At 51.1% G+C, this 21,104-nt stretch overlaps 1 protein-coding gene across 3 annotated transcripts in view; it reads right to left on the bottom strand.

The window, feature by feature from the left end:
• The window catches only part of SNX29 (sorting nexin 29), a 497,164-nt gene that overhangs the window by 169,018 nt on the left and 307,042 nt on the right, over positions 1-21,104 (bottom strand). For all 3 annotated transcript variants that reach the window (XM_039233571.1, XM_039233573.1, XM_039233572.1), the window contains one exon: positions 13,670-13,786. In XM_039233571.1, coding sequence (XP_039089502.1) covers positions 13,670-13,786 — 117 coding nt within the window. The remainder of the gene's footprint in view (positions 1-13,669; positions 13,787-21,104) is intronic.

A 21,104-nucleotide genomic window follows, 5' to 3' on the forward strand; every position in this document is an offset into this window, starting at 1 on the left:
TGACCTTTGGGAGCTGTCTGTTACTGCAATACAACCCAGCCTCCTCCAACTAAAGTCCTACAGCCATTTTACAGATGGGAAAAGTAGGGCTCAAAGAGGCGACACGCCTTGTCCAGAACCATGCTGTCACTGAGGCAGAAAGCCTTGCAGGACACAGGAAGCTGCGGCCACTGTCCCTCAGGTTGTGAGTCCTGATTCCACTGCAAGGCAGCCAGCTGGGGGCTTTCAATGCCGCCCTTGCCGGTGCACACCTGGCTGGGACCCCCAGGCACCGGGATGGGGGCACTGTGGTCACCTCTGCAGCTCAGAAACCCACAGTGCGCCCCAAGCCAAGCATGACGCCCATTCACCACGTTCTCCCCACCCCCAGCACGTGAAGTTTCAGGCACGGGGGAGTAGCTGCGACGGGGTGGAGAAAAGCAGGCCACAAGGTGGGAGGGATGAGACACAGCAATAGGGCTGCGGACGGGGGCGGGGAGGCTCTGCACACGGAGTCCCGCGGGGAGCTCTACGTCGTCCATCTCGACACAATCCGTCGCTCATTTCCACACGATCAACTGAAGAGAAGCCGCCATTTTGACCCAGCTGCCTCATGACCGAAGAGTGAAATAAAACCAGTTCCAAGATCCTCTTTGTCCACAAAATCACCCGTGATGGCTTCAGAGCAGCACATATTCTCCTGGCGTCAGGACCTTGGAGGACTGTCCCCCGGAGGTGCCCCTGAAGGTGACGGGACATGACAGGGCGGGTGTGTTCAGCCAGCTTCCCGTGCTAAGCAGCCTCCCCAAATGCATCCTGGTGGCTCCCACCTCCTGAGCTGCCTGCCCCGGCATGGCCCCCTTTCCTGAGTGTGGGGTCCCCGGTGACTGGCTTCTCGTGAAGAGGGAGGCCGGAAGTGATGGGGTGCCACTTCCGAGATCGGTTACAACTAGCCTCCGTCTTGCTGGCACCTTCCGCTTTCGTGGCCTGCTCACCATGATGAGGCAGATGGCAGCAACGAAGCTGGGGAGGGAGAAAGGACAGTGGCCTCCAGCCCCCAGCCCACGAGGGACAAAGGCTCTGAGCCTGACAGGCCACGAGAAATAGGCCTGCCAACGGCCACACGCACAAGCCAGGAAGCAGAGCCTTCCCCGCCGGGGCCTCCAGAAGTCTGTAGCCTATGAGGTTGAGGGCCAAGTGCACCCAGCTTCCTATGAGACCATAAAACATACTTATTTCAAAATGCTACTTCCGCCTCTAAGCTCTGGGACCACTTGTGACATGGAGACAGAGAAACAGTAGAACCCTTGAGAAGATGTGCCAGTGAGCTGTGTGCGCAGTTTCGGGGGCTTTCCCTTAAGGAGAATCAGAGCCAAAATAGCGGGGCGCCATAGGCCGACACAACGCTCGACTGGAGGAGGACTTCCCGACCCTGAGCCCGTCACGAGGCACCAGTATCACTCGCCACACCCACATACCGCCTGTGCTGTTTACTAACGTTATTTCTCAAGCCCACTTGCCTTTTTTCTTACAAAGTCTAGTTTTAAGTAGAAACTGGAATCCCGCTAGCAAAGAGCAGACCAATGTTACTTACTATATACAAAAAGCCAAAGCCAACAAAAGCAACTTCCTGGAATTCCAAGTGTCAATGGCTCTGAACCCTGCCTGCCCCAGAATCACCTGAGTCAACAAGGGTGTCCTGGCTGCACTCCAGAGAGGTGACCTGGGGTTGGGCCGTGGCATCTAGACTTCTAGACTCCACGGCCGACCAGCACCCTGACCCTGAGGCCCTCGTTCATGGTGTCGGGGAGTCACAGATGCGGTAAACCCACCAGCAGTGCTGAAAGCCCCCTGCATGGCCCATGTTAGCTAACACTGACTCGTGAAACACCTGAAATGATCCCATCTAACAGCTGGACCACAGGTCTGGCACCTTAGGGAGGGCGGGTCTGAGAGGACCGGGCATTCCTCTGGTGTGTCGTCTCAGGGCACGGAGATGCCGAGGAGCAGATGCCCCCTAGGCTGGGGGCAGAGCTCAGCTCACATGGGCGTCTTCTCTGCAATGCAGACTGAAGGTGCAGGGGACAGTCTGGGACCTGCTCTGCATCACGGTGCCTCACAGAGGGCAGTGACATGGCACCATCCGCACAGGGTCTGGGGAATGGGCAATACGGCAAGCGGCATCTGGGGGAATTAGTGATGCTCCAGATGTGGGCCAGGGGGCAGAGGGGGCGCGCCTTCCCCAGCCGGCCCTTGAGCCCCAGAGTAGTTTCTCTAATTAAGCTCAGGCTTGTTCCGACAAGCCACCACGGAGAGCACAAGTTCTCACTGTGATTGACGGATAATTTCATACTCAAATTAGAAACCGCTTAAGTCGAGCCATCAGAAAAATCAGGGGTGGGAGACATATGATAGCTCCTCACACATGACAGCAAACAAACAAAATAGCCATGTTGATGGTCTTGTGAGCCGTCAATCCGTGACCCCTTGCTGGAGGGCAGAACTGGCACAGAATGCTTGGCTGTGTCAGATTCACTGAGTGTTTTCTGGGCATCCGTACTTCAGATGCTACAGTGAGGAGCACAAACTAATATTTGTTCATTCAGCAAATATTTAACAATCTCCACCCAGCGCTGGGACACAGTCAGGTATCAAAGGATCAAGGGGGAGACAGAAAATAAACAACTCCAGGCCAAGCAGTGGTAAGTGCTATGTAGGAACATGAAGCACGGGGGTGCTATTTTATTCAGGGTTATGACAAGGTGGCTTATGCCCCCCTACTGTGCATGATTTAGAAGCATCATCTCATTTAACTCAAACCTCATACAGCACTCTCTGGTGGGTATCCCCAGGCCTGTTTAATATTTTTTTAATGTTTATGTATTTTGAGAGAGAGAGACAGAGCACGAGTGGGGTAGGAACAGAGAGGAAGACACAGACTCTAAAGCAGGCACCAGGTTCTGAGCTGTCAGCACAGAACCCGACATGGGCCTCGAACCCACAAACTATGAGATCATGACCTGAGGTGAAGTCGGACGCTTAATAGACTGAGTTACCCAGGCTCCCCGCACCCCACCAGTCCTGTTTAAAAACAAGCATATCAAGACTGAAAACAGGGAATACTTACCAGTTCGGTCCCTTATTCGTCACAAGGACTTGGGGACAGGATCTATTTTACTTGTGCCTTTGTTTCCTCATCTCTAAAACGGACAGAAGAGCACTTACCCCACAGGCTTGCTGCCGCACATAAAATACTTGGGCAAGAATTGGGTATATAGTAAGTACTCAATAAATGTAATCTGTAGTTGTAGGGAGGAGCATATATGCCCCTCCCACTGTTAAGGACTTCATTATCTGGTGCAGAAGCAGAAAGACACTCCCATCAAAGCAGCAGATGATACCCATAGACAAACCGTGCTGACTTACACCACTGTTCCCTCTAACAGGCCCATCCTCCTGACCAACTTCCACTCATCCTTTCAAAACCCAAGACAAACATGTCCTCTTTGAAACCTTCCCGGTCAATCCCGGTCACCCATCCCTGTGCCACCATGACACCCACTTCTACAGGATTCTTCCTGGTTTGTTCATGCATTCAACAATGACATCACGAGAGCCTACCACCTGTCACACACAAGCACACTCCACTGCAGTTATGTGTGAATGCACCTCTGGGCTCCCTCCATCGTACATCTAACCTCTGTCCAGCGGCAAAAAAACATAACTGGGTACAGTTCAACAGAACAAATGAACGAAGGAAGACATAGGCTAAACAGACAAAATGGGTGGTCCAGGGGAGAAAAAAGGATTACAGACAGTTAAAAATACAAACCACTCAGTACCAACAAGGCCACCAAGGGCTCGAGAATGAGCTGGTCTGTGAGGGATGGAAAAGATCTGGAAGGCAGGGAAGGAAGGAAATACCAACTCATGCTCATGAATTGAAAAGCCAGGCCCAATCAGCTGTTAAAAATAGTAAAGAAAGAGTATATACATCTGTCTTTCTGTAAAAGCATAAGTATATCTGGAAGGATAGATACCAAACCTCTTCAAAGGAAGGATCTCTGAGAGAGGGACACTTATATTTTGTACTCTATCTGAGATGCAGAAGGCAGAGAAGCAAGGGCCTGAACATGGAATGAAGACAAATGGAAGGGGCGGAGCTCCATGACCCAAGGGCTGATAGTAAGAGGCGAGGGAGAAGGTGAAAGTCAGCTGCTGCTTTGGCATCCATCAGATTCTTTTTACAACAAAGCTAACAAGACTTCGGCACTGTATCAAGGTGTTGGGAACAACATATGGCTGTGGGTCTTCCCATAGTGGGAGGGAGGGGATTCCCATTAGAGGTGCGCACAGTCGCATGCTGCCACAGGCAGGGATACCCCAGGATGGCAAGAAGAAAGCCACCTTCCCAGAAAAGAAATAAAAATCTAAGGGGACCTGAGGTTTTTCCAACTTTACCAGAAATGTTGGCCAAGTCAGATCACAAATGCCCCGCTGGGAACACCACTCAAACCACAATCCCCATTTTTGCCTGGACAAGCCCCTTGAGTATCTAGGAGAAAAGCCCTCAAATCCTGGTCAATAAAATCATTTTCCTCAAAAATAAGTGCAGCAGCTCTGCAGTCTCCATGGGCAATTCCAAGATGGTGCCTGTACATCGAGAAGAGGTCATTTCGGAAAGAAGGGATCAAGGGAGCTAATGGCTTGGCTTTTTGCAAATTCATCAGGGATTCCTTCACCAAGATGCATCTGTTCCAATCCACTCCCAAAAGACGGATACCAACATATCTAGGCATCATCTACTCTGGATCCCACAAGCCAACTAGCCAGAGACTCCACTTATAAGAAACACAGAGCAAAAACAGCATCTGTTTTTACTGGGAGATTACATAAATCTATTTCAAGAAGATGGGGAAAGCTTCTAGAGCAAACCCTAAGATTGTTTTGATGCCCAGATGCCACTCAGTTCAAACTGTTCACTGCCCAACACAGCAGCCCTAAATTTATGATGGGCCAGAAGAGGAGGAAGTACAGATGGGCCCTTGATTTTTAAAAAGATTATAAAATCTAGTAAGAAACCTAAAAAATAAAAATGGAGAAAGTCACATGAAATTGGTAGGGAAGGAAACTCTACTGTCACACAGAAAAATTTATTAAATTAAGGAATAAGTACATTTAATTTATCTAGTTAGAGGGTTTGTACAAGTATATTCACGTGGTTATGTACCCTCAGAAATAGAGTGTTATTTTAGCAGAAATAAAATTACACTAGGATTTAATGTCTTGGTCAGAAAAGATTTACAAGGCCTGGTGGGGACAGACTAGACCAGGTTGGGGAGGTCTATGAAAATCAGTCAAGGACAGTGCTTCATTCCAACCATGTGGGACAGAGGTCCCAGCCCAGACCAACCCGTACAAGGGTCCCACAGGGTGCCCCAATCACAGGAACCCCTTTTCCGTGCTAATGACATTGTACTGAGCAGCTCACATGCCAATAAAATACACAATGGCGGCGAGCAATGCGACACAGGGTCTTTCTGTGGGAGGCAGGAGTGTAGTCTGGGAGCAGCTTCTGCAGAAGGCAGAGGGAGGTCACAACCACCTCATTAGCTGTGTAAGCATGGGCCTTGCTGGCACCCATCACGTGTGTGTGTCTTGAGCATGGGGCTCTGCTTCATCCAAATGGGAACTTCTGGGTCAGATGGAAACAAACAAGGAAGAACAGGTTTATTTCAGGAAGGACTCGGTAGTCAATAAAACAGGGGCCTGGTGCCTGTGAGCACAGGAGCATCTCAGCTGCCAGCGTCTGCCAATTTTGCTGCTGGGGCTGCAGGCAGCAACCTCAAACGAGCGTTTCGCCCAGCTGGGCTGGGGAAGGGAGAAAAGGTAACATACATGTGTGTTTGGAGGTGGGGGTGGGGTCCTGCAAAAGCTGCCTTGTAATCGTGGCTTCTATTTCTTCAGAATTGGTGATAGGAAAGGGGTCAGAATTAGACATTTGTCCGTGTGGACCTCTGTCTCCAAGCTAAGTCACAATGCTGTCAAACCAGAGATGCCAGTCACAGAGAACACATGCTAGTCTTTGACTCCTCGAAGGCAGAGCCCGTCTCTTCCATGACTGCCACGTCCCAGCGGTGGGCCCACGTTCCACATAAGCCAGCCACACAAAACGTGAGCAACCACTAGGCAGCCTAAGCCAGGGCAGCACAGCCTCTCCCCACGCACAGCTGCAAGCGTTACGGGGCACCAGGTGTATACATCCGGGCTCTTCCGTACCTCGCCAGCGTCTCCTGGCGTATCAGGAGGAGGCCTGCTTTGGGGCAAAGTGTGCACATGCTGCATTTGCAAACAGACACAAAATCCTGATCCTCATGAAAGTACAGTTTCAAAGTTCCACATCCATAAGCCCTGGGTGGTCGGGCACTGCCCACTTGAACCCCAAAAGGCAGCCCCTCGGGGCTCTCCCATGGAACCCAACTACCCACGGTGGTGAGCAAGCCGGGCACAAACCTGGGGCAGGAGTTTAACCCAGGAACGTGTGGGAAGGCAGACTGGCGATGTGAAGAGCGCTCAGCTCCAACAGCGAGGAGCCTGTGATCACTCAGGGTTCTTGGCCATGGGCAGAAACAGATGTTGGGTTGAAAGAGGGGTTTTTATTCTGGGACACGGAGAGGTCTCAAGTGGGTTCTGCAAGCATCTCTCTGGAGGATTTTGTGTCAAAAACTAATGTTTCTAAGCTAAGCTTTTACGTGTGACATATTTTTAGTAGCCTTTCTTAAATGGCACTTTTAAAAATAATCTCCTTCAAGACGGGAGACGATTAAAACACTGATGTCCAAGTGCTGAATTTGAAAGCCTCTTATAACTTCGAACTCAATGCTTAGAGCTGCTGTGAGGCGGCCGACAACTTGGTACTTGATCATTAGATAGTCTGCAAGTGCCACCCAGCTGAAAAATATATTTCTTAATAAGCTTCTGTACTTAAATAGCATCAGCCCACAAATGAAATCACTCCCTCTGAAGATTTTAATGATATCAAGCCAAGTCCCAGGAAGCATTTCATTTCAAAGTGAGCCATGTTTAAAAAACTTGGGAAGACTCCCCCCCCCCACCCCATCGATCTCAACCTTGAATTTCAAATTACTTGTCTTTCTCTCCCACCAGGTTCAGTCATTTCCACAGGAAAGGGAGGGTGTCCTGGACCCGCCAAGCAGCTCAGAGCAAGGATTAATAGCCAAGTCTGTTATCCGGCAGGATCCAGGAAGGCCCCCCCTGACCCATCAGCAAGGATGCTGGTTAAGAGAGTGTTACCATGGATACTCCAGGTACGCGGTCAGATTCGCACATCATATGCTCCAGCAGTGACTCCACGTGCCAGCCCAAGGACAGGGAGATGAACCCACACCCCCATCTCAGGGCAGCTGCCGGTCTGCAGGGGAAACAAAGTTCAACACAGGAGAGGGGAACAGATGTTGGAGCAGGCAAGAGGGGAGATTCTGCAAAGGCTTTTGAGGAACTTGGTCTGAAGGTAAGCCACTGCCCTGTGGCAGGCACACAGGTCGGACAACGGGGAAGAAATGGAAAGGGTGGGGGTCTGCCCAGGCAGCTGCAGTGCACAGCGGGCCTTTTCACGTCACCCAGCAACATGAACACTCAGCCAAGGAGAGAAAATGGGAAGGAGCGGGGAGGGAGAGACAGAGCGAGCCGGCCGCAGAGAAGGGTTCAGGCATGAGCAAGAGACAGACAGGCAGACAGAGACCAAGGCACACACAGGAAGGGGGAGAGAGAGGGAGAGGGAGAGAGAGTCAGAGACAAAGACAGGCTGAGGGAGAAAGAAAGGAGCAGACAGAGAGAAGCAGGCAGAAAGGAAGACACAGGCAGAACAGAGAGTGAGAAGCACAATGGGACAGAAGAAGAACAGAAATCATTAACCATCAAGCAGACAGAGCACGAGAGAGAAGGTAACGTGAGGGAGAACGAGACCCACCAGCACCCTGAGAGCGCCTGTGCAGGAGGGCCCAAGTGCCCGGGGTGCAGTGCAGCTTGGGGAACCAAGGCCCCAGCCAGCGGCGGGGAGTAGAAAGTCAGTGGGAGCTGGGACTGAAAGGTCAGCTGCCACTCAGGCCGGTGGGCCAGGGAGAGGCCTGTGGCACCTTCCCGCCGCAGCGTCACCTCCTCCCCTGCAGCCCGTGCAGACCGCACGCCCAGACAGGCCCATGACACAAACTGGGCCTCCCTGATCCCCTGGCCAGCTAGTGCATCGGTAATGAAAATGGTGGGTAACTAGGCCCCAACTTTCCCAAATGCCTTCCTCCAAAAACACCTTGGAAAAGATTATCCTTGGGGCGTCTGGGTGGCTCAGTGAGCTACGCGTCCAACTTCGTCTCAGGTCATGATCTCACTCGCAGTTTGTGAGTTTGAGCCCCGCGTCGGGCTCTATGCGGACAGCTCCAAGCCTGAAGCCTGCTTTGAATTCTGTTTCCCTCTCCCGCTGCACCACCCATGCTCCTTCTCTCTCTCTCTCTCTCTCTCAAAAAATAATAAACATTTAAAAAGTTTTGAGAGAAGACACTCCTTGGGGAAACGTTCCTGGGAAATAATGCGTGTAACGCATGCTGTATCTACCCCTTTGCAGAGCTAGGAGGCACCACCGTGGGAAGCGCCACAGCAAGGGAGCCGGCCCAGCACGCTCCCATCTAACATTTGCGGAGCTCCACCACCGGCACTCCGCCCTCCTAAAGGCACCGGCTTTGTACGCCACCCCCCGCCCCGGAATCGGTCTTCTGTTTATGGGAAACTGCCTTCTCTAGATTCTGAATTTCCCAAAGAGCCCTTTCTGAGATTAAGATGAAGTGTTTAGTATGCTTTAAACAAAACAAAACAAAACAAAACAAAACAAAACAAAAACCACTTTGATGTCTGAAATGAGATGGAGCCAAGAAAGGGACAGATTCATCTGCAGGTACGGAGTGGGACCCACAGAGGAATCTGAACCTTCAATACCCACTGTGTGTGGTGCATAGAGCACATCAGACGCTAAATTTTGCTTGAAATGAAGAAGGAAAATGAAAAAGGAAGAGACTCAGTACTGACAAGAGAGAAAGGCCCGGTGTGCACTGGGTGGTGCCTCGGGCTGGGTCCCGAGAACTCTGGGCACCTCCGTCAGCTTAGCTTGACCCCTGGACCTGAGACGTGCGTTATACATGGCTGCGGCCGCAGGGAGAGGACGTGAATGCACACCGACACCGGGCACACAGGCAAGGGAACAGGTGAGGGGGGGTGGCGGGGAGCCAGCCAGCCTCCTGTCACACCGTGCTGGGCCACCTCTGCCGCCTCCAGGGGGGCAGGCCAATTAAAGCTTGCTCAGGAGGGAGAAACAGAGACCCGCCGCAAGGGCAGAAGACAGACAGGAGGAATCCAACTTCAATGATGTCAAGTGAGACCAAGCCGGCTTCCCCAGTGGGGACGAACCCACACAGGGTGCGCAGCTGAGCCCGGAGCTCTCCCCGCCTCGCAGTCTCACAAGGCTCTCCTTCCCTATCTCCATTCATTATTCACAACAGGAGCTGTTCTCCTGGAGAATTCTCAGGGCTGTAATCAAATCCCACTAAAAGTGGAAAAAGAAAAAAGAAGAAAAAAAGAAAATGCGCCGGCATTCATTCACATCTTCTACCAGAGGGGGGACAAAAAGAATAATGAGCAGAGTCCTAAAAATACTTACATTCAAAAAAAGAAAATGAAAAAACTTCAACCCCTAATCCCAAACTCATTCTTTAAATAAGCGACTTGGCTTCAAAGTCTAACATCACAAAAAGGTAGCCGTGGGAGCAAACGACGTCCCTGCTGCTAACTGAAAACAACGATCCGAGCCACCCAGTCCTCCTAGGCTCCGGGCAGATGAAGTCCAGCTCAGCAGACACTCAGCAAGCACCTACTAGGGCACCGTAGCATGAGGCCCGGGGGCTTCAGACATGGCAGTGGGTGGGGCCCCTGCAGCACACCCCCCATCGAGCTGCCCAGGGGAGCCAGGTTACTCCCACTTGCCAGAAGCGTCGACTGGGACTTCCAAATACAGCAAAGCCCGCGCTGCCCTTGCGGCTCCGGTGCTGGAGGAGGGGGTCTCACCCACCGTCAGCAGACAGCCGGGCCGAGCGGAGATGAACGCAGGGGAGCCTGAGCTTCCCACAACAGACGCCTCTCACTGAGGAAGAGAAGGCTCTGGAATTGAAGCTGGGCTTCACACTTCCTCCTTGCCTTCGCCCTAGCTGTCGGACTCTGGGGATAAACAGAGCAGGCCTGAGGCCATGACAAGGTCAAGCGTGCCCTGGGGACCACTGCCCAAATTGCCAGCTCTTCCCGGTCTTAAGGCACTTAAATGACCGCTTTTCTCTCTCCTCCCTGTGTCCAGCACAACCTGCCCGCAGCAAAGGATCCATGACAGTCAGAGCTCCCTCCGTGTGAATGGCTGTCACTGCCTCGAAGGACATTCAGACGGGAGACAAAAACGTGGCCTGTAGCAGAGAGAAGGTGGGCTTGCGCGTCAAAGGTGCCAGGCAAAGTCTGGACTCCACCACTTCCTACCTGGGACTTTCATTCATTCATCCAGTTATTCACTCCATGAGCCACCCCACACAAACTCAGCACCTACTAATTGAATCAATGGGCCCCAGGGGAGCAGGGGACACAGACTCTGTTCTCCTGTGGCAGGGAAGACAGATACCGCTCAGTGACGGGTCCACATAAAATTACATTAAGAGAAGGGAGACAGGCACGTAGGCGTCATAAGCCACAGGGACAGCTGGCCTTATCGGGGGCATCGGCAAGCTTTCCTGAGGACGCAAGCAGCTGATACTGACGGCTTGTTACCTGAGCGTCCCTTCCAGGCTGAGGGAAGAGCAGGAGCTAAGGCCACACAGAACGAGGAAGCAAGGGACGTGGAGCCCAAGACGAGCGACCGATGCGCTGGAGGCCAACGACTGTGGTGTCCCGCAACAAGGCGGCAGGCGGGGCCGAAGCCCTCTGTACCTCTGTTGTTATATTTATAAAAGAGGGTGACATTCTTCCCCCACTTGATTCACAGGCTTCTCTCCAAAATTAAGTGAGAATGAACACGAAGACCCGATGTGTGCCTGACCCAGTGTCAGAACTTGAAGCATCGTGAGCTGGTGATGGATGCTGGCCCCCCAGACGGGTTTGCTCCAATGAGCTGAGGAGAGGGAGGACGGAAGAAGGTGGCGGTCCCCCCCAATGCCTTGGAAATCTTCCAAGGCAAGATTCCGGGGGGCTTCGCCCGGTCGAGCTGAGCCCCCACAGACTGCCACATAACCTTCTAATCCAAAAGTAGGATTTCACAAGAATGTTATGTGAACATTGCCACGGGAATAAAAATGAGAAACAACTCAATAGGCATCAATAGGGGCCAGATTAAGGGAATGTGACATTGTTCTTTAAAAGATTGAGGTAGATCTACATGTAAAATTAAATTTAAAAAGTGCATTGTTAAATGGGGGTGGGGGAGTCATATACAGAGCAACGGATAGAGCAGGCAACTAGTTACTAAAGCACGTAGGAGTGTGCAGGTGAGTCCCCCTGGCGTCCCTCACCTCTGCAAAGACAAAGTCAACACTCAGGGCAGAAAAACGAGGGGCTGGTGATAAGAGGGAGATTCACTTTCCACTAAAGGTTCTTATGCGACTTGACTTTTTAGCATGGGTATAACAAGATGTGTCAAGAGTCCAAAGGTTTGCAAGTTTCAATTGTTTAAAGAAAACCCCAGTCTTTCAAGGCAGACAGACCCACCACTTCTTGTCGTAGGGGCCTGGCTAAGTTACTTCCTATCCAAGCCTCAGCTGCTTCTTCTGCAAAATGGTATCATAATAGTAATTACCAGTAGGGTCAGTAAGGATTGAATGGAGTGCTAATACTTCAGAGGTATTTAAATTTGGAGCAGACATCAATTACTCAATAAATGTCACCTATTAAAATCAGAGTAGCTTGTTTCTATCAGCTGGTTAATAGTTTTCATCATTCACACGGGGAATAATGCCCTGAAGGTGTGCTCTGAAAATGCATCTGTGGTGATGGGGCTGCCTATCTTTCCTTCAGCAGAAAGGACATCTAATGACTCCTGCAGGATCCAAACAAGCTACCCTAAGGAAGGGGAGCACTTCCGGGTCTGCACCTGCCATCAAGTACCCCTCCCGTACGGTGGGCCCTGGAGTATGCCAGGGCGTCTAGCACTGGGCAGGCATAACCCCACACCAGTTCTGCTCACACTCTGAAACACAGGTCAATGCCGGGAGTTCTCCATCCATTACTACAACCCCACTGTGCTTCCTCAGCTACAGACGCAGCAGAATGAGAAGGCACATAGCCCAAGTCTTTAACATGGGGCACAGCTGGGAAGGACATGCAGAAGGACCCTTGGGACCTTGCTTGGAAGGAGGGCAATGGGTCACACAAGGGAAGCCCCCCTCACCAGTTCCGCCGAATTCCCCAGAGCTGATGGAGCAGAAGAAAGAAAACAGACTTTGTGATTAAATCTGAGTCTGAATCCAGCTCCACAACATACTGAGAGACTGAGGGACCGTCGTGAGCCTCAGTCAACCTATACAACACAGACGGAATCACCTGCCACAGAGGGTTCTTAGTGCACAACACATATTACTCAAATGCCTCCCTCGTAGGAAGTCATCTATCTCCCTAATGAAAGGACTCCACTGAGATCTTGTACAAATCTTAGACTTGCAGGGAGCTAGGGAAACAAACTCAGTCAGGGTCTGCACCATGGGGCTTGAAGCAAAGAGGGAACACACAAATGCTGGTGTCATATGAACAAACGGGGTCTGCTGTGACGTAATGCCTCCCCATACCAATGCTCAAGTGCACCCTGACCGGAGGTATGTAGCACCACCTGTGAGTGCAGCCCGTCTCTTAAAACCTTACTGTCCTGCACTCGCCGCCTTCTGTGATGATGTGCAATGATACAAGGCCTAGGTGATGAGATCAAGTGCGATGGGGGACGCGGGCGCTGTGATGTAGCGTTAGGTTACCACTGACCTTCTCACGCTCATGAGGAGGGTTGTATGCTTTCAGACCATGAAAAGCGGACCACAGCTAGGTGGGGACCATCGTAAGAGGCCCCAAGTATCAAGAGAGCCACGGTTTAAAAATCTTGTACTAGATCTTTGTGAGGCAGCCCTCAAACCACAATACTGAATTAAAAACCAGCTACAACAAGGGGCAACGAGATTTACACAAATAACATCATGTAGGTAAAAGTTAAACAAAACCGAGACTGCTTACTGCTCTTTGAAATGTATGTATGTAGCAAAGTATAAAGTCAGGAAAGAGACGGTTATACACCCATTTCAGAGTATTGATTATGGGGTGTGGGGACATCAAGTGTTACAAAGGGGGGCTTCCAATGGAATTGCTTATCATCGCATTTATTCTACCCCCTCGCACCAGAAGAAAACCAAGTGTGGTGAAGGTTAATGCACACAGAACATCTGGATGGTGGGTACACGGAAGCTCACTCTTTCCCTCTCTGTACTCCTCTATACCCTTGACATTGCCAACAATGAGCAAGCTCAAGAGGAGGGCTGTGGGCAGCAGAGGCTGGGCAGACAGACGGACAGAGCAGGCAGGAAGCAAGGCTGGGACCTTCCCACGTGGGAGCACTCACCGGCCCGCGCAGGTCGATGAGCTCCTGCCTCATCTGGGAAACCAGGGCTTCCTTGGCCACCAGGGCCCTGTGCAGGCGCTCGTTGAACTCAATCAGCTCGCCGTGCATCTCCGCCACCTGCAACACACAACACCGAAGAGTGAGGCTCCGAGGGCAGACTCCCCCTCCTCCCCGTCACTTGTCAGCAAGGCACTGGGAGGTGGTTTGGGCTGGAGACAGAACACCATTTCCCTATGAGTGGGGTAAATCCACCTGTAAGTTGAACGCGGCTTTGATTTGATTTTTAACACTACAGAATCAATGATCCACAGTTCGTGGTCAGGACGGTGCTGTATCACGTCGTTTGGGGCCTTGGGTTTTCTCCTTCATGGACACTTTTCTAACAACGACTTTCTTGTTCATCTGCATTGTGCCTGCCACAGATTACCCTGCTGATGGCACAGCAAGAGTAACTGACCATTTCTGTTCCTCAGGAACTCGGTTGTAAAAACTGAGAAAACAGAACCAGAACTCATTGTGAGGGTGACAGTGATGATGACAGACGTAAGTGCAATGGCACAACTACCCCTCGGCCACTGCTGAATCAATGCCAGGGAAATCCTTTCCATGTGCTGTTCACATCTTTGTTACACGGGCTCTTTAAGGCAGGTGTCGTCATTCCTCCCTTACAGAAGGGAAAGGCTGTCACAGAGTGCAAGGAGCTGGCTCAAGGTCATACTGCTAATGAAGGACTGACTCCAGTACCCCGACTCTTGACCACTGGGCCACCTGCCACAATTCTACCACTTCCACGGTGCCCCACGTGCAGCCCACTCAATGGTGGCCGATGGGGAGCCCTCGAATGTTTGCACGTTTATTCAACACTGCTGGCTCATCCCAAAGAAACAGAACAAAGGCTGCCATAGGGTTGACATACAGAATCCACAACAGACCTTTCCAGCCACTCGTTTACAAAGATACCCCCCCCCACCCTGTATGGTCAAAACAAAGTAATTTTTCTGATTACATGAGTAATCTTGAAGGCGCTTAAAATCAAATTCAACTATAACTTATTGAAACATTTTAGAGAAATGTGATGTCATCTTGCCATGCCCTTCAGGAACCTTCACAGAAGAATCTTGCCAGTATCTCGAAGAGAATCCCTCTTTGAGGCACCTGGGGGGCTCAGTCAGTGAAGTGTCCAACTTCGGCTCAGGTCATGATCTCACAGTTTGTGGGTTCACCCCACACTGGGGTCTGCACTGGTGATGTGGAGCCTGCTTGGCATTTTCACTCTCCCTCTCTCTGCCCTCCCCCAACTTGCACCCTCTGTCTCTCTCAAAAATAAACGACAAAAAAAAGAGGATCCCTCGAGAACGCAGAGGTCAAGAGACCCTCACCCAACCCTGTCTCCCTGTTTTTCCCAAGAGAGAGCCCCCTCTACATACCACAGACTACAGCCAGGCAGCTAGTGTAAGTTAACACTAGTTAAGACAAAAATACTACCAGACCACTTGTAAGAAGTAGTGTATATAAAATATAAAACATACGGTCAGAATAAAGAAGGGATCTAGGGACACAGTTTATGGGAAAAGAAAGGATCATTAACCTAAGTCCTGATACCTCAGGAGGAGTAAAGGAGAGCCCTCCTTTTTTTTCCCCTCTGATATGTTGTCATATAAAAGGTAAAGGCATAAAAGGAAATGCGCAAGATGTTAACATTAGTCAAGGGACAGATCTTCTTTCCATTATTTCTACTTTTCCTTACTTTTTAGTTTCCTGATCATGAACACGCTTCCATTTACCAGCAGGTATAATCACTTGGGCTCTTTAAAAGAATTAAAATTCTTGGCCTGAAACTAAAGGCAGCCGCGGTACAATTGACATGAAACGTACCAGGCTCCCAATCCAATCCTGAGGCTTCCCTGACTTGCCACGTGAAACCCCGCTCTGTCCGTGGCGACCCCGTCCCTCAGGTGCCCACCTCTCACAAACCAGGGCAGAACACAAGGCGAGAAGGGCAGGAAAGACACTGCAAGTACCATGCAATTAACAAGGGAGACTAAGTCACGGAGCCTCTAACCAGCCTCGTTTTTATACAGACCTAAAATTACTATTTCTCCATCGCCTTAGTCCTTTTATATTTAAAAAAAAAAAGCAGAAGATGATCTTGTCTTGGCCTTTCACAAACAAACACAGTGTCACTAGTAAGTGTGTGTGCGCAGATCCTCCACACAGAAATCACATAAATTCTCCATGAGCCTCCTCAGGCCTGAGAATCTGTAACCACACAGTTAGCAGGAAACACACCCCAGTGCCAGGATCACTGCTAAATACCTGCTAACGTGCCCCCACAACATTGAGCTTTACATAAATGCCACTGTCATTTCCCAAGCAAAGCAGGGCTTTTGCTTTGTTTTTGTTTTGCTTTGTTTTGCAGTGCAGCCTGAGTGTTAAAGCAATTTTCCATAAATGCATAAAACACTGAAACATCCCAGCTTGAATGGTATTTATCATGAGCTGTCAAAACCCTGGTTCTCTTTTGCAGCCCCAAGAGTGAATTGACCATGTCAGACAAAGCTTTCGTTTCACCAGGGAAGGGGCAGGGAGGAAGAAGAGGAAATCCGGTGGAACAGACGAGACAAAATTTTATGCACTCATTTCGAGTAGCCATGAAAACTACAAGGTTCACTGTTTCTCAGCCAGGCTCCGAAACGGAATTTCCGTATTAGAGATCCCCACATACGGTGCGGAGACTCACGGCGTTGGTCTTACATAAAGCAGGCCGAGCAGACTGTTCCGGGAGTGCCTCTTTCCATGTCTAATGTTATGAGAAACGGATTCAAGTCTCCCAGAATCTCAGGACCAAGGCAGAGATCGTAAACACAAAAGCGGGAAGCTCGAGCACTGCCTGCTGGAGTTTTTACGAGGCTCTGAAGGCACTTACAGGTCCCACTTGACCATTCCCGACTCTCAGCAACCACAGAGGAATGGAGAACAGGGAACAGGGAGGGAGGGACATCAGCAGCTACCCTTCAAGTCCCTCCTCCACCAAGCAGACCTAGTGATCTTCCCAAAGCAACATCGGAGGCTGTCACCTGCTGTTTAAAAGCTTCAATGCTTCCCACTGCCCTAAAGATAAATAAAACCCAAACACCGCTGATCTGGTGCCAGCCTCTCTCTAACCCCATCACTGGCCCCCCACCTTTGGCATCTAAAGAAGTCACTCAGACCTTCTACGTCCCATAAACGTGCTGAGCTCGAGGAGGCCGCCCTCAGATGAGGAGGAGAAAGGCACATTCAGCAAAGGAAACTACGGCTGCCAAGGCCCCGAAGTTGCTGGCGGTGGCGTGGGCACCTGAGACAGACAGCCAAGGGCTCAGGTTCTGGTGCAAGACAAGCTAGGGCTCTATCACCTACAGCGTGCTCTGCTGCGCATCGCTTAACCATACCCACTACGCGGGGCCACCGCTGCAGCCATGAGCGGCCGCAATGGGTCTGGGCTGGGTGTGGTGTGCGCTCAGCGAAGGAGGGCCGGCCTTACGGGATGGGTGATGGCATGGACGGGCAGCAGAGGAAAAGGATGTCTGCAGAGGCCGGATGCAAGGTGGCCACACATGCCACAGCAAGGAGCTCAGCTATGGTGAGAGACTCCTTGCGCCCCATGGAGGAAATGTCACCAACAGAACTGCTCATCATGTGGCAGGCCCTATTCTAGCTGTGGTGGGGGGAGGCAGGCATGTCATGGGGTTCACACCCTACAGGTCAGACAAACTTAGAGCTCAGGGAGAGACAAGGGCTGGGGAAGAGGACGGGGTGTCAGGGAAGTCCTCCCCCAGAGAGAACAAAGACGGCACGTAGACAGATTCACAAAGTCTAAGTCACAGGTGATTTGACAACACCTAACAAACCTTTAATGTCACTCACCTGGGACCTGGCAAACCTCTGGGAGTTACCCAGCCCCTCTACTTGACCCCATGCCCGAAGCACCAGTTTAGCTCCAAATGGCCAGAACCTACCTAAATGCTCAACCACAGGGATCAGTAAAATTAAGCAGGCTCACCTCCCATCTCCCACCTCCAGCCCTTGGCAGACATCACTAGCTGCTTGCCACACTGCCTCCTCAAGAAAACACTGGGGCAGCCGTTACCAAGTGATCAGCACCTTGGCCTGTGGAAGACACCTGCCTGGCATCCCTGGCATAAGGGACGGGGGAACATGTCATCAAGAAGGTGACATTTGAGTTGGGCTTTGGAAGACGATGCCTTTGGAACTTCAGGAGACGAGCAATCCATTCCAGCTGGAGCATCAGAGAAGATTATTTCCAAAAATAATGTGGCTGTGAAAAAGCGTTTAAGTCTGTGAAAAATCCCAAGAATTATCATAATTACCTGCCAAATCATGAAAGAATTAAAAATTTTTTCAAAAATGCCTCTGGCATTTCCTTTGATATCAGAATGTTCTATCTAGTCACAGTCAAAGCAAATCATGCTTTTCCCTCCCTCAGCCACCTAATTAGACTCTTCCCTGATTAACTAGACCATGACAACCCCCAAATTTTAACAGCCACTGAGGCTGTTCTGGTCACACAGCCCGAAGACCCCAGAAACATTCACTTAGAGGTGTCAGCATCATAAATTTTATCAAATGCACAAGTCGGTCTTTGGTCCCATGTACAGGGGCTGCAAGGGAAGGTTCAAGAACCTCTCTCTGGGAAGAGAACACTGCACCTGCACCTTAATAAAGGCTAAGACCTTGCCGGTGCCCATCTGTCTTCATCTGCTTTTGAGCACCCACTGCATGCCAGGCCTTTTCCAGGCATCATATCCATCAGCCCACACGACCCTGGCCTGCATGCCTCCTGGAGGCTGAGCCTCGAGGCTCTGTGAGGCTGGGCTACAGGGCTAAGTGTCCGAGTCAGGAAGTGGCAGCGCAGGATGGCTCCCTGTCTGTGCTCTCTGCACTCCATCTTGAGCTATGCTAGAAAGCTGTGCCCCTCGTGGGTTAAGGAGAGGAATCTGCCCCACGAGGGGGGGGGGGAGGGAAGCTGTGCCATGTGGGCCAGAGGCCCCCAAACTAAGCTGATTATTAGCCACTTGGAGGGTGTTTGAAAACTACAGATCTAGGGGCCTCCCCTTGGAAATTCTGAATCATTGGGGGTAGGAAGTCCAACAAAGTGCTTCTGGAAGGCCCCATGGGCCGTGAGAATCACGCAGTTCTGGGAGCCGCCCATGAGGTATCAACTGCAGTTGGGCTGGTCCTGACTTGTAGGAAACCTAGTTTTTCAGCTCCTATTTGCATGCAGTGATGTCACAGAAACTTCTCCACTTGTCAGCTGTCCACTTCCAACTCCTCACGGAGGTGAACAAAGCCACAAGCCAGGGAATAAGTACCCCCGGGCGCCGGCTAACCACAGACAGCAGCAACTGGCAAGTGCAGTGTGGCGGGTGGCACTCAGAAATGGCGGTTAGCCTGCAGCAGGCACTGCCCTGAGGGGTCCGTGAACCGGGGTCAGGACACGGACGGTGGACTGCGGGCTGCCAGAGTGGGACAAGGGAAGAACTCAAGTTCACAGTAAAGATCTAAAAACAGTGAACACGATTTCGTATTGCAATGCAATCCAGGAATTCCAGTTTTTCGGAATTCCAGTTTTTCTGGGGGTTTTTTTGGGGAGGGGGGAGTGTACACAGGTGTCAGTCTGCAATGAATTGGAAGTTTAAAAAAAAAACTGGCTCTGCCTTGTATTAATAATTATCAGAAACGGGGAGTTAATGATGAAAAACGAAAGCCAAATTATAATCACTTTTAGAGGATATTTGAATTCTTAAAAAAAAAAAAAAAAAAAAAAGAACTGGGGAGCCTGGGTGGCTCAGTTGATTACAGGTCTCTTGATTTCGGCTCAGGTCATGATCTCACAGTTTCGTGTGTTTGAGACCCCCATCAGGCTCTGTGTGCTGACTGCGAGGGGCCTGCTTGGAATTTCCTTCTCCTCTCTCTCAGCCGTTCTCTTGCTCTCACGGTCTGTCTCTCTCAAAATAAACTAAAAAAAAAACAAAGAACCAATGCTATCAATATCTGTCACTGTAAGATAGCTGTACATCTTTAAATTTTATTTTAGAACAAGGGAGACAGAGAGAGAGAATTTCAAGCGCCCTCCGCGCCCACCTCGGAGCCTGATGCGCAGCTCGATCCCACGATCCTAGGATCATGACCTGAGCCGAAGTCAAGAGTAGGACAGTCAACTAAATGAGCCACTCAGGTGCCTCCGTGTTGTCTTCTTGCCCAGTATCAATCCAGGCTTGAAAACTAAGAAAATGAGAAATGTTAACTGAAATAATGAGTATGCAGACCCAGCCCCCGACACACGTCTTTGGGGAAATTATAGCTGCCGTCACTTTCTCTGACCTGGGGTGTTGAACGTTTCCTACAGTTGCTGATCATACCCATTCTCCAGGCAAGGAAGGTGGGGCTCAAGGACTATGGAACAGTCTCAAGTCACAGAGCTCATGAGTGACAGCGGAGGTTTGAGCCCAGTAATGATGGCTCCACAGCCCGTAGTCTTTCCATCATGTGACCCTTCAGGCGGTTGATAAATTACTGACCAAGAGCCTGTGACCGTTTGGGGACAGGGGACGCTTAGGCTCAAGAAGGCGGAGAGCCCATGCAAGCGCATGCAGCTTACTCGTACCAGGGCCACGGCTCTAGACCAGGTCTCCAGCTCCTCCACTGGCACCGCGAGACTCCGAGGGTGGGACACGAGAGCTCCTGTGTACAGCGACCACGGGGAGGGGGTGTCAGGCTCACGGGGCGCTTCCTCTGCACTGCGGCTGCTCTACCCTCTGCCCAGGAAGCACCTCATCTGAAGCTGTGGCTCCCTGGGAGGTCACGCTCCTCCTTCTAGTGTTGTAGCTGAGGAAACTGAGGCACAGAGGCTAATAAGCACCTTGCGCATGGCTACACAGCAAGCCAGTGAAGTCAGGACCAAGATTCAAAGTTCTGAGTCCACCTTTGGGAGTCTCCACCCTGCCTCCCCCTCCGCCATGACCAGGACGCAAGCCGCAGTCTCCGCAGCACGGGGCCTGCCAGGGGTGAGGGACCTGGGCCAAGGACAGAGAGGGCCACCCGACGCGAGGGGCACCGGCACACTCACGCCCCCCTCAGGACAAGGCACCGTCACACATGCGCGGTGCACACATTCACGGACATGCACTCGAGGACAAGGCGCCATGTCACACACACACACACACACACCACACACACGCATACCACACACACTCACCACACACCACACTCACGCACCACACACACCACACACACTCATACACACCACACACACACCACCACACACTACACACACACACACCACACACACTCACACACCACATACACGCATACCACACACACTCACCACACACCACACTCACCACACACACACTCATACACACCACACACACAC

Source organism: Hyaena hyaena, unplaced genomic scaffold (assembly GCF_003009895.1).
Source record: "Hyaena hyaena isolate Hyena2069 unplaced genomic scaffold, ASM300989v1 scaffold_76, whole genome shotgun sequence".
Lineage (NCBI taxonomy): Eukaryota > Metazoa > Chordata > Mammalia > Carnivora > Hyaenidae > Hyaena > Hyaena hyaena.